Source organism: Papio anubis, chromosome 13, assembly GCF_008728515.1.
Source record: "Papio anubis isolate 15944 chromosome 13, Panubis1.0, whole genome shotgun sequence".
Lineage (NCBI taxonomy): Eukaryota > Metazoa > Chordata > Mammalia > Primates > Cercopithecidae > Papio > Papio anubis.
In genome coordinates, this window is record NC_044988.1 from 62,070,971 (window position 1) to 62,085,073 (window position 14,103).

The following is a 14,103-nucleotide window of genomic DNA, read 5'->3' on the forward strand; positions in this document are numbered from 1 at the left end:
TGCACCAGGTACTGTGCTTAGCACTTATCTCACTTCGCTTAAAATAATAATATAACCAAATTGAGAAGGGGCGAGTATTTAACGTTAAAAATTTTATTCAAATGTATCTTTGTTTTTTTGAGACAGAGTCTCGCTCTGTCGCCCAGGCTGGAATGCAGTGGCATGATCTTAGCTCACTGCAACCTCCACCTCCCGGATTCAAGCAATTCTCCCTGCCTCAGCCTCTCAAGTAGCTAGCATTACAGGCACCTACTACCATGCCTAGCTAATTTTTGTTGTTTTTTTTTTTTTTTTTTTTTTTTTAGTAGAGACAGGGTTTCACCATGTTGGTCAGTCTGGTTTTGAACTCCTGATCTCAGGTGATCTGTCCACCTCAGCCTCCCAAAGTAATGGAATTACAGGCATGAGCTACTGTGCCCGGCCTCAAATGGATCTTGATCATTAAAAGCCATTCTGAGATCCAAGCATTCTTCCTTGTGCTTTAAAGAAAAGGCAGATTTTTGTTTTTTTGTTGAGCCAAGGTCTCACTCTGTCACCTAGGCTGGAGCGCAGTAGCACCATCATAAGTGATCCTCCCACCTCAGCCACCCAAGTACCTGTGACTACAAATGGAAGCCATCATGCCCAGCTAATTTTTAAACTTTTTGTAGAGACAAGGTCCTCACTATGCTGCCCAGGCTGCTCTTAATTCCTATGCTCAAGCAATCCTTTTGCCTCAGCCTCCCAAAGTGTTGAGATTACAGACACGAGCCACTATGCCCAGCAAAGGCAGCTTTTTAAAGTCTATTGTAATTCAGGTATTTTACCACTTCAGACTATTAGTTCTCCATGTACCTTGGATTTTCATATTTCATTCCAAGGACACACTTAAGAGAAGGGAGAAAAGGGAGAAGAGATGGTGATGAAACAGCAAGGAAGGAGGAGGAAGGGAAGCAGAGGAAGGTGAAAGGGGAGAGGAGGAGGAGGAGGAGGAGGGGGAGGGGGGAGGAGGGGGAGGAGGAGGAGGAGGCAGTGGTGGCAGTGGCAGCCTAATAGCTAAGAGGTACCTGGAAAAGGTTAGCATTAAAGAGTTCTCATGGAACACCATCCAACTGTACCTGAATCAAGTACAACACCTCTTTCCTTACTATTCTTCATTACTTAGTTTTTAGTTTTTATTTATTTTTTTATTTTTTTTTGGGATGGAATCTTGCTTTGTCGCCCAGGCTGGAGGGCAGTGGCGTGATCTCAGCTCACTGCAACCTCTGCTTCCTGGGTTCAAGCAATTCTCCTGTCTTAGCCTCCCAAGAAGCTAGAATTACAGGTGCACACTACCACGCCCAGCTGATTTTTGTATTTTCTTAGTAGAGGCGGGGTTTCACAATGTTGGCCAGGCTGGTCTCAAACTCCTGACCTCAAGTGATCCACCCATCTCGGCCTCCCAAAGTGCTGGGATTACAGGCGTGAGCCACCGCACCCGGCCATTACCCACTTTTTAAATACAGGGTCCAAAATCCTAAAGTTTCCTACAAAAGAAAACATTAAATCATATGTTCTCCCTTAACTTCCTTAATTCTAAACAAGGCAAACAAGAGTTCCACAAAAACTTACCTGTACCACCTGTTTCTGTGGTTGCGTTGATTGTGCTACCGAAATCTGTGTTTTTTCACGAGCACCTCGACAATGGTCACTGCTCACTGAAGTCATCATATACAGTATATACAAAATAATGTATGTACAAAATAGAAAATCTGCAAGAAAGTAGGGATGGTAAGCAAAACAATCATCGTAAAAGACAAGCAGGTACTTCAGAGAAAACAAGGACACTTACAATAAAAGATAAAAGCTCTCTGGAATACAAATTCTCAAGAAGCAGCCCGAGGATTATACATTTTGCTGGTATCTGTTAAACCAATTCGACTAATGCAATCTAAAAATCTATGTTTATGAGCTTAGCAATTCTAAACAAAAATCTCAAGTACCACCAATTTAAACCAGCAACCATTTTATCACTATATGTAGTCACTGTACATGTAGGGCTATCTGCCTCTTACTACTTACAGTTGGTATTTGAACCCCAAAACAACATTGCATTTAGCCAAGATTTTACCTGCCAATATTTACTCAATTTAAAATGTGTCAAGAAACAAGCTATGCCTAAAAGCAAAAGTCACCCGTAAATAATAAATCTTTTTTTTTTTTTTTTTGAGATGGACCCTCATTTCGTCGCCCCAGGCTGGAGTGCAGTGGTCGATCTCAGCTCACTGTAAGCTCTGCCTCCTCGGGAGCTTACTATTTCCTGCCTCGGGACTACAGGCTTCGGCCACCTCGCCCAGCTAGTTTTTAGCTTAGTAGAGACTGCAAGGGCCAGATGGTCTCGATTTCCTGACCTCGTGATCCTCCCATCTCGGCCTCCCAAAGTGCTGGGATTACAGGCTTGAGCCACCGCCACCGTGCCCAGCCAATAATAAATCTTAAAGAAACAACTGTGTGGCCGGATGCAGTGGCTCACGCCTGTAATCCCAGCACTTCTGGCAGATCATGAGATCAGGAGATCGAGACTATCCCAGCTAACACGGTGAAACTCCGTCTCTACTAAAACTACAAAAGAATTGGCCGGGCATGGTGGTGGGCACCTGTAGTCCCAGCTACTCGGGAAGCTGAGGCAGGAGAATTGCTTGAACCTGGGAGGCGGAGGTTGCAGTGAGCCCACTGCACTCCAGCTTGGGTGACAGAGGGAGACTCCATTTCAAAAAAAAAAAAAAAACACTAAGAGATAAATACACACTTTAGTCTAGGCCTACACAGGGTCAAGATCATCAATATCACTGTCTTCCATCTCGACATCTGTCCCACTGGAAGGTCTTAAGTGCCATAACACACACGGAGCTATCATCTCCCATGATAACAATGCAGAGCCAACGATTTTTTTTGAGACAGAGACTCACTCCATCAACCCAGGCTGGAGTGCAATGAATAGGGTGATCTCAGCTCACTGCAAGTTCCGCCTTCTGGGTTCAAGGAATTCTCCTGTCTCAGCCTCCTGAGTAGCTGGGACCAGAGGCACGCACCACCATACCCGGCTAATTTTTGGTATTTTTAGTAGAGATGGGGTTTGGCCATGTTGGTCAGGCTGGTCTCAAATTTGCGGCCTCAGGTGATCCATCAGCCTCGGCCTCCCAAAGTACTGAGATTACAGGCATGTGCCACCGTGCTGGCACAGAGCCGATGATTTTAACAATACATGGAATTCTGTTTTCTACAACAGTCAGTTTTAGACACCCAAAAGCAAGCATTCCCATGATATGGAAAGATATTCCACTATTTGTAAATCTTATACATTTCAGGTTAATAAAATGACATAACATTTCTACGTTATTTTGGATCTGTGCATCATAAAATTAAAATAGAGAAGACTAACCACAAATCATCATACTAATTCAAGTACCAAAGAAAATTGTGTCCCTGAAACCTATTTCAGCCAGAAAGGGTAGGACAAGCATTTTTCTGTGTTAGCCGCACTAATATTAACTTATTTTCTTAATAGCTTCATTAACTGGCTTGCTAGATAAAGGCCACAGACATATTATAGTACTGCCTTTTACATTATAGTAACAACCAATTAACTAGAACGTCTCACAGGTTCAATACACTGGTTTAAAACTTTTTACTGGCCGGGCGCGGTGGCTCAAGCCTGTAATCCCAGCACTTTGGGAGGCCGAGACGGGCGGATCACGAGGTCAGGAGATCGAGACCATCCTGGCTAACACGGTGAAACCCCGTCTCTACTAAAAAATACAAAAAACTAGCCGGGCGAAGTGGCGGGCGCCTGTGGTCCCAGCTACTTGGGAGGCTGAGGCAGGAGAATGGCGTGAACCCGGGAGGCGGAGCTTGCAGTGAGCTGAGATCCGGCCACTGCACTCCAGCCTGGGCGACAGAGCCAGACTCAGTCTCAAAAAAAAAAAAAAAAAAACTTTTTACTGCATTTGAATCTGTCTTTCCAGTTAGTATGAATACACATTTTGCATCCTTTTTCAGTTTAACATCTTTATAATTTTGTTGGTTTGGGTTTATCATTTTGGTTGTATTATAGAGAACAAGGTTAATTGTTTTGCCATGATTCCATTTATTTTTAGAGCATTCTCTCAGAAATGAATAAATGCATACAAATACACTGTTTTAAAACTGTGATGCATTTAAACAAATCTAAGGCATATCTGTATTTGAGAAAGAATCCATTTGATTTTTTTTTTTTTTTTTTTTTTGAGATGGAGGCTCGCTCCGTCACCCAGGCTGGAGTGCAGTGGTGCAATCTTGGCTCACTATAACCTCTACCTCCTGGGTTCAGACGATTCTCCTGTCTCAGCCTCTCGAGCAGCTGGGACTACAGATGCCTGCCACCACGCTTGGCTAATTTTTGTATTTTTAGTAGAGATGGGGTCTCAACTTGTTGGTGAGGCTGGTTTCGAACTCCGGACCTTGGGTGATCCACCCACCTCAACCTCCCAAAGTGCTATAATTACACGAGCCACTGTGCCCGGTCCCATTTGATTATTTTTAAAATCACCTTCAGGCCAGGCACGGTGGCTCACGCCTGTAATTCCAACACTTGGGGAAGCTGAGGCAGGTAGATCACCTGATAACAGGAGTTCAAGACCAGCCTGGCCAACATGGTGAAACCCTACCTGTACTAAAAATGCAAAAACTAGCCAGGCATGGTGGCATACCTCTGTAATCCCAACTACTTAGGAGGCTGAGATGGGAGAATCACTTGAAGCCAGGAGGAGGAGGTTACAGTAAGCCAAGATTGCATCACTGCACTCCAGCCTGGGCAACAAGAGCGAGACACCATCTAAAAAAATGAAAATAATCACCTTCAGCACTAATACTCTAATTCCATCTTAAGTATCTAAAGTGAAGCATCCAAGCGGGGCAAGGTCGCATGCACCTGTAGTCCCAGCTACTCAGGAGGCTGAGGCAGGAAGATCAGTGAACCCACAGTTCAAGTCCAGACTAGGCAACACAGCAAGACCCTATCTTTTTTTTTTTTTTTTTTTTTAAGACAGAGTCTTGCCCTGTTGCCCAGGCTGGAGTGCAGTAGCACAATCTCGGCCCAGCAACTTCTGCCTCCCAGGTTCAAGTGATTCTCCCGCCTCAGCCTCCCAAGTAGCTGGGACTATAGGTGTGTGCCACCGCACCCAGCTAATTTTTTTGTATTTTTAGTAGAGATGGGGTTTCACCATGTTGGCCAGGCTGGTCTTGAACTCCTGACCTCAAGTGATCCACCAGCCTCAGCCTCCAAAGTGCTAGGATTACAGGCGTGAGCCATCATGCCCAGCCACCTATTTCGTTAAATAAATACATTTTAAGAAAAGAATAAAACAGAATTAAGCATCTAATCAAAAGTTAACTGGTTGAGTGGTGTTCCTACCATAAAACCTTTTTAAGAAGTCAGTAGTTTACTCATAGATTTCCAGTTCCGTTGATTGGATTATCTGATCTTTTTCTCACTGTTTATTCTTCAGTGACCCCATTTATGAAAATAATGGGCTGGCAGCAGTAGCTCACGCCTATAATTCCAGCATTTTGGGAGGCCGAGGCGGGTGGATCATGAGGTCAGGAGATCATGACCATCCTAGCTAATACGGTGAAACCCTGTCTCTACCAAAAATACAAAAAATTAGCCAAGCATGGTGGCACGCATCTGTAATCCCAGCTACTTGGGAGGCTGAGGCAAAGGAATCGCTTGAACCCAGGAGGCGGAGGTTGCAGTGAGCTGAGATTGGCCATTCCACTCCACTCTACTCCAGGGAGACAGAGCGAGACTCCGTCTCAAAAAAATAAATAAATAAATAAAATAATCTAGGTGAAATAACAAAATGAGACTTTCTCCGTACAGAAGTGCCATCTGGTGATCAAAATCTGCATGTACAGAAGGAATATACTTAATCCATATTCAGTGGACATTAATTTTTTGATTTACAGAAAAATCGCTTTTAATCTTTATAGCCTATTATAACCAAACATTTTGATATAATGCACATGAATCCTCACTTGTCGAGGAAGAAAACTGTAACTCTTTATTGTAACTCAAACTATTAAAATTTTACTGGTCCATGTTCACAGATCAACATTAAGACTATATCTCCTTCCAATCATCAATTCTTAACATAAAATATTCCATAATGAATATGCAATTAAGCTATAAATAATTACCCCGCTTGCATGGCTAACCCAGAATAGTTGCTTTGTGAAACATAAAAACTGCATGGCTTACTTTATTGTTTAGAAAAAGTTTTTCTCGGCCGGGCGTGGTGGCTCACGCCTGTAATCCCAGCACTTTGGGAGGCCGAGGCGGGTGGATCACAAGGTCAGGAGATCGAGACCATGGTGAAACCCCGTCTCTACTAAAAATAGAAAAAATTAGCCGGGCGCAGCGGCGGGCGCCTGTAGTCCCAGCTACTCGGGAGGCTGAGGCAGGAGAATGGCATGAACCCGGGAGGCGGAGCTTGCAGTGAGCCGAGATTGCGCCACTGCACTCCAGCCCGGGCAAAAGAAAAAAAAACCCACTCAAAAAAAAAAAAAAAAAAAGAAAAAAAAAAAAGAAAAAGTTTTTCTCTTAATTAAGGTTTACTGCTCTGGGTTATATATCCATAAATTGTTACTACAAATACTTCTATCTTAAAAATAGCAAATGCCGGCCAGACGCAGTGGCTCGTGCCTGTAATCCCAGTACTTTGGAGGCCGAGGCAGGCGGATCATGAGGTCAGGAGATCGAGACTATCCTGGCTAATAAGGTGCAACCCCGTCTCTATTAAAAATACAAAAATTAGCCGGGCATGGTGGCACGAGCCTGTAGTCCCAGCTACCTGGGAGGCTGAGGCAGGAGAATCACTTGAACCTGGGAGGCGGAGTTTGCAGTGAGCCAAGATGGCACCACTGCACTCCAGTCTACGTAACAGAGCGAGGCTCCATCTCAAAAAAAAAAAAAAAAAAAAAATAGCAAATACAAGGATGAGTGTGGTGGCGCATGCCTGTAATCCCAGCATTTTGAGAGGCCAAGGCGGCTGGATCACCTGAGGTCAGGAGTTCAAGACCAGCCTGACCAATGTGGAGAAACCCCATCTCTACTAAAAATACAAAATTAGCCAGGCGTGGGGGCACATGCCTGTAATCCCAGCTACTCAGGAGGCCAAGGCAGGAGAATCGCTTGAACCCAGGAGGCGGAGGTTGTGGTGAGCCGAGATCGTGCCATTGCACTCCAGCCTGGGCAACAAGAGCAAAACTCCGTCTCAAAAAAAGAAAAAAAAAATAGCAAATACATTCTTTCAAAAATAAAAATAATTGTAAGGGTCTCAGCACATCCAAGAATGCATGCTTAAATAAATTCAGATTAACTTCTCTTCTGTCAATTGTGCCTCTCCGCACTATCACTGAAATGTTATAATAGCTAATTCCCTATTCATAAAAAACTTATTAAAAATGTCCAGCAAAAAAATGTCCAGAGATGAAACAGGTTTCGCGAAACAATCACAGGCAATGGGGGATGTGACTGAAATCTTCTGGAAAAAACAGGACTCAGAAAATATAACTTTAACAGAATGCATAATTCAACAGACAAATTTTCTCATATTAATTTTACATAAAACTTCTGATAAGGCCAGGCGCAGTGGCTAACGCTTGTAATCTCAGCACTTTGGGAGGCTGAGGCGGGTGGATCACTTGAGGTCAGGAGTTCAAGACCATCCTGGCAAACATGGTGAAACCCTGTCTCTACTAAAACTACAAAAATTAGCTGGGTGTGGTGGCATGCACCTGTAATCCCAGCTACTCGGGAGGCTAAGGCAGAAGAATCACTTGAACCCGAGAGGCAGAGGTTGCAGTGAACCGAGATCACACCATTACACTACAGTCTGGGCGACAGAGCAAGACACCGTCTCCAAAAAAAAAAAACTTCTCATAATTGTGAATCCATTAAAACAAGGTAAAAGCATAACTTACCAAAATATTCTTCAAGACCCTTAAAAATTGTTACCACCACTGAACTGTAAAAATGACTAAGACATGGAAACTAGACTGTAAAAATCAACACCTTCAACTAACATACTGTCATGAGGAAATTCTATGTCCTCCTTCTCTGGGAAACGGAGCTGTGTGTAGTAAATAGGAATGCTTCTACAACAAGTACCCAGTTGCCAGACCATAGGAATTCAGTGTACACTTGCGTTCCATCATCTATCACTTTCCACTCCTAAGAGTTCTACTACACTGGAACAGGTTCCAAGAGAATTCTCAGAATAGAAACAGACAAGAGCAAAAGATTCTAAAAATAATCCAGTAGAAACTCAAACATACATATCTCAAGTTCCTGAGGGGCAGGAAGCACCAGGTTTACTTCAATCTATCCAATCAAATTTTGAAACCCATATTTATCTCATCTCAAAGTGAATTTAAAATGTGACAGATTTTAACACAGGCAAAGAACTGCTGCTATATTTTTAACTTCTTTAGAAACAAAATCAGCAAAATACAATATACAGCTTCCTATTAACAGATTAAAGTGAAAAAATTGTCTACATGTAATGAGTAAAGAAAGTCTCCGGCCAAATAAAGCAACCTGATTAAATTACAAAGATATTCTCTATAGAAGAAATATTTTTGGAAAAAAGTTTTAATTGCCTAAAAAGTTTTGTTTCCATTTTTGTTTTCTTTTTCATAGAGACAGGGTTTTCCCATATTTGCCTGGGCTGGTCTCAAACTCCTGGGCTCAAGTGATCCTCCCACCTTGGCCTCCCAAAGTACTGGGATTACAGACATGAGCTACCACGCCCCGCCTAACTGCTATTTTTTTCAAGGACTGTTTCTGAAGATACCTCAGTGAAACAGCTGCATTTTCAAGTGATCTCAGTTTAGACTTAACTGAAAATGGTTGACTTAACAACCACCTGCATTTCTGTTAAAGCTTACATGAGCACAAATTTATCTAACTTTAAGCCATACAAAAAACACTATCAGGTAAAACTTTTCTAAAAACCATGTAATATAGCCTAAATGAAAAGCAAGGATACATTTTATCATTCTGAAAAGTTACAGAACACCTGCTGACAACATACTGAGAAGAGGGAAGATTTCAACAGCCATTTAATAAAATTCTGAACAGATAATTAAACCCCAAACTACATACATACACTGCATGTATTCAAGACAGCATCACGAAGCATTGATTGGAAGACAGTTCTAAAACCAGGATGTTGACACACTTGTGCAAAGTATCTCAGCTAATACATCAAATAAATTTATGTTTCAGGAACAGAAAAGGTAATGTTTTTTTCAAACCAAATATAATTCAGATGACATGAATTACATACTGGGCTAAGGGTTCAACTACTAAAAACAGGATACACAATTTATGTTGAAGAAGCAAGTCTTCATCAAGAATGTCCAGAGATGCTGTACACTGAGTCATGAGACCAGTGATGCAGGGCCTATCTTAGACTGGCAAGGATGGGTCCAAGGTTCTTCATCTATATATGTCCACTCACTCCCGAAGTCTAAAACCAATGGTAATGATAATACTCGCAGAAAGCACACACCATTTACTATGTGCCAGACACCATTCTAAGCACTTTATATGTATAGTATTAAGTCACTAATCTTTCCAACACTCTAGAGTACACATCACTTTACTCCCATTTTACAGAGCAGAAACTAAGATACACAGAGAATCACAGCTAGTAAGTGGTGAAGGCAGTATTCGAACCCAGGACATTTGGCTCTACAGTGTGTGCACTTATCTACTATGCTATGTTGCAAGGTTAACTGTTCAGTCACAGATAAGTAATAGTCCCCAATTCAGCTTCCTCTTCTATACAACAGCGTAACTATTGCTGGCATCACCTGCAAAGCTTGTCCCTGATGACAAAGATCTGGTCTAAACCAGATCTCACCTAGCTTCTCAGTCTTTCAGATACCCATACGTTCTATATTGGTATGTTTCTGTGACCACTACTGTTTTACTATTTTTGTTTAATTTCTAATCTGTGTTCCTACTTTTTCTACTAAGAAAAGAGTCAATATTCTCAACCTTTTCTGAAAAGGAAATTCTTTTTTTTTTTTTTTTTTTGAGACCGAGTCTCACTCTGTCGCCCAAGCTGGAGTGCAGTGGCATGATCTCGGCTCACTGCAAGCTCCGCCTCCCGGGTTCACGCCATTCTCCTGCCTCAGCCTCCCGAGTAGCTGGGACTACAGGCGCCTGCCACCATGCCCGGCTAATTTTTTGTATTTTTAGTAGAGATGCGGTTTCACCGTGTTAGCCAAGATGGTCTCAATCTCCTGACCTCATGATCTGCCCACCTCGGCCTCCCAAAGTGCTGGGATTACAGGCGTGAGCCACCTCGCCCGGCCGGAAATTCATTTATTCATACCTGCAGAAAACAAAATTAGCTCAGATTAAGAATCTGAGGCCAGGCACAGTGGCTCACGCCTGTAATCCCAGCACTCTGGGAGGCCAAGGTGGGCGGATCACGAAGTCAGGAGATCCAGACCATCCTGGCTAACATGGTGAAACCCCGTCTCTACTAAAAATACAAAAAAATTAGCTGGGCATGGTGGCAGGCACCTGTGGTCCTAGCTACTCAGGAGGCTGAGGCAGGAGAATGGCATGAACCCAGGAGGCAGAGCTTGCAGTGAGCTGAGATCAAGCCACTGCACTCCAGCCTGGGTGACAGTGCAAGGCTCCGTCTCAAAAAAAAAAAAAAAAGAAAAGAAAAGAATCTGAGGCCAAGGCCGGGTACAGTGGCTCACACCCGTAATCCCAGCACTTTGGGAGGCTGAGGCAGGAGGATTACTTGAGGTCAGGAGTTTGAGATGACCCTGGCCAACATGGCGAAACCCCACCCTACTAAAAACACAAAAATAAGCCAGGCATGGTGGCGCATGCCTGTAATCCCAGCTAATTGGGAGGGTGAGGCAGGAGAATCCACTTGAATTTATTTGTTAAAAAATAAACAAAAGAATCTGGCTTGGCACAGTGGCTCATGCCTGTAATCCCAACACTTTGGGAGGCCAAGATGGGGAGGATCGCCTGAGCCCAGGAGTTCAAAACCAGCCTGGGCAACACAGTAAGACCCCTTCTCTATTATTTAAAAAAGAAAAAAGTACGCTGGGCACGGTGGCTCACACCTGTAATCCCAGCACTTTGGGAGGCCGAGGCAGGCGGATCATGGGGTGAGGAGATCAAGACCATCCTGGCCAACACAGTGAAACCCCGTCTCTACTAAAAATACAAAAAACAGAATTAGCCGGGCGAGGTGGCAGGCGCCTGTAGTCCCAGCTACTCAGGAGGCTGAGGAAGGAGAATATTGTGAACTCCGGAGGCAGTTTGCAGTGAGCCAAGATTGCACCACTGCACTCTAGCCTGGGCGACAGAGCGAGACTCCACCTCAAAAAAAACAAATCAATAAAAATAAAAATAAAAAAATCTCAACTAAATTAGGAGGCCAAGAACAGCCACCAAGACAAAGTCTACACCCACAATCGAGAAGAGAATAAAGTATCTAGGGTGCCAAGAAACTCAACTATGAGATCCAATTCCATGCAGCTCAACTGCTTGTACCCTGCATGCCAGGAGCTGAACAAGCTGATACTTTTATTCTCCACAGCTGTTAAAGGCAGGGTCAGGCCTCAAGCAGCTGATGGACAAGACTGAACTCCCCTACACCCATACTTGGCTGACACAAGAATCACAAAGTTATCTGCTGTTCCATGGATATAACCTGCCCATGGAAAGGATGAGTGCTGGTGAACTCAAACACTACAGGACATCAAAATTTATTTGATATCATCACAATTCTCTTTCAGGTTACCTAAGGCCACGAAGGGAAAAGTATTTAATTGCCCATAGCTGTTTTCACACATCTGTCCTATTCCTATCCTCCTAACTCAGCTGTAAACCCTGTCTTTTTTATTTTTTTATTTTTTTTTGAGATGGAGTTTTGCTCTTGTAACCCAGGCTGGAGTGCCGTGGGGTGATCTCGGCTCACTGCAACCTCTGCCTCCTGGGTTCAAGCACTTCTCCCTGCCTCAGCCTCCCGAGTAGCTGGGATTACAGGTGCCCACCAAAATGCCTGGCTAATATTTTGTATTTTTGGTAGAGATGGGGGTTCACCATGTTGGCCAGGCTGGTCTCAAACTCCTGACCTTAAGTGATCTGCCCGCCTCAGGCTCTTAAAGTGCTGGGATTACAGGCGTGAGCCACTGCGCCCGGCCTTAAACCCTGTCTTTTCCCAAGCAGGTAACTAGGATTCTTCACCCTGGAATCTCTTGAAAAGTATGTAATTATTCATAACCAGTCTTCACCACTACTTCTAACAGTTCTCTCTCTCCCACAAAAAGGAAAAAAACAACAACAAAAAAAAGCCTATACTATAAAGCAGGGATCCCCAATCCCCAACTCCCAGGCTGTTAGGAACTGGGCTGCACAGCAGGAGCTAAGCAAACCCCTGGGTGGCATGGCAAGTCCTCGTCTATACAATAAAATTTTTTTTTAATTAGCCACACTTGGTGGCACACATCTGGAGTCCCACCCGTTCAAGAGGTTGAGGTGGGAGGAATCCTTGAGCTTAGGAGATGTAGTGTACTTAGTGAGCTTAGGCTGCAGTGTACCATGATCATGTCACTGCACTTCAGACTGGCCAACAGAGTAAGACCACGTCTCCTAAAAAACAAAAAAAATTTTAAATATCTCCTAACAGTTCCTTAAAAAATTAAACAGTTATGATATGACCAAGCAATCCTATTCCTAGGTATGCACCCAAAAGAACTGAAAACCCAAGAGAGCCTAAAAATGTGTACATAGGGCTGAGCATAGTGGCTCACCCCTGTAATCCCAGCACTTTGGGAGGCCGAGGTAGGTGGCTCACCAGAAGGTCAGGAGTTCGAGACCAGCCTGGCCAACACGGTGAAACCTCGTATCTACTAAAAATATAAAAAATTAGCTGGATGTGGTGACGGGTACCTATAATCCTAGCTACTAGGGAGCCTGAGGCAGGAGAATTGCTTGAACCCAGGAGGCAGAGGCTGCAGTGGGCCGAGATTATGCCACTGCACTCCAGCCTGGACAACAAGAGCAAAACTTCTCAAAAAAAAAAAAGAAAAAGAAAAAAGAAAATGTATACATAGGCCAGGCCCAGGGGCTCACACCTGTAATCCCAATACGTTGGGAGGCCATGGTGGGAGGACCACTTGAGCTCAGGAGTTTGAGACCAGCCTGGGCAGCATAGCAAGACCTTGTATCTATCTAAAAAAAAAAAAAAAAAAAAAAAAATTAAGAAAGAAAGAAATGCGGCCAGGTACGGTGGCTCACACCTGTAAACCCAACAACTTAGGGAGGCCAAGGCGGGTGGATCACGAGATCAAGAGTTCGAGACCAGCCTGGTCAACATGGTGAAACCCCATCTCTACTAAAAATACAAAAATTAGCCTGCTGTGGTAGGGGCGCCTATAATCCCAGCTACTCGGGAGACTGAGACAAAAGAACCGCTTAAACCCGGGAGGCAGAGGTTGCAATGAGCTGAGATTGTACCACTGTACTCCAGTCTGGGTGACAGAGCAAGACTCTGTCTTGGGGAAGGAAGGAAGGAAGGAGGGAAGGAAGGAGGGAAGAAAGGAAGCAGAAGGAAGGAAGGGAGGGAGGGAGGGAGGGAGGGAGGGAAGGAAGGAAGCAGAAGGAAGCAGAAGGAAGGAAGGATGGAAGAAGGAAGGAAGGAAGGAGAAGGAAGGAAGAAGGAAGGAAGGAAGAAATGCATACATAGGCCAGGCACGGTGGCTCATGCCTGTAATCCCAGCACTTTGGGAGGCTGTGGCAGGAGAGTAGTGTGAGGCCAGGAGTTCAAGACCAGCCTGGGCAACATAGAGAGACCCCGTCTCTACAAAACATTCTAAAAATTAGCCAGGTGTGATAGAGCACACCTGTGGTCCCAGCTACTCAGAAGGCTGAAGTGGGAGGATCACTTGAGCCTGGGAGGTCAAGGCTGCAGTATGCTGTGACCACGCCAGTGCACTCCTAGTACAGTGCCCAGGAGATGAGTGAGACCCTGTTTCAAAAATAAAATAAGGGGCCAGGCG

General features: G+C 44.1%; 1 protein-coding gene across 1 annotated transcript in view; it reads right to left on the reverse strand.

Moving 5' to 3' along the window:
- The window catches only part of UBAP2 (ubiquitin associated protein 2), a 134,406-nt gene that overhangs the window by 99,199 nt on the left and 21,104 nt on the right, over positions 1-14,103 (reverse strand). The window contains exon 2 of the mRNA XM_021927437.2: positions 1,591-1,730. Coding sequence (XP_021783129.1) covers positions 1,591-1,689 — 99 coding nt within the window. The 5' untranslated portion in view covers positions 1,690-1,730. The remainder of the gene's footprint in view (positions 1-1,590; positions 1,731-14,103) is intronic.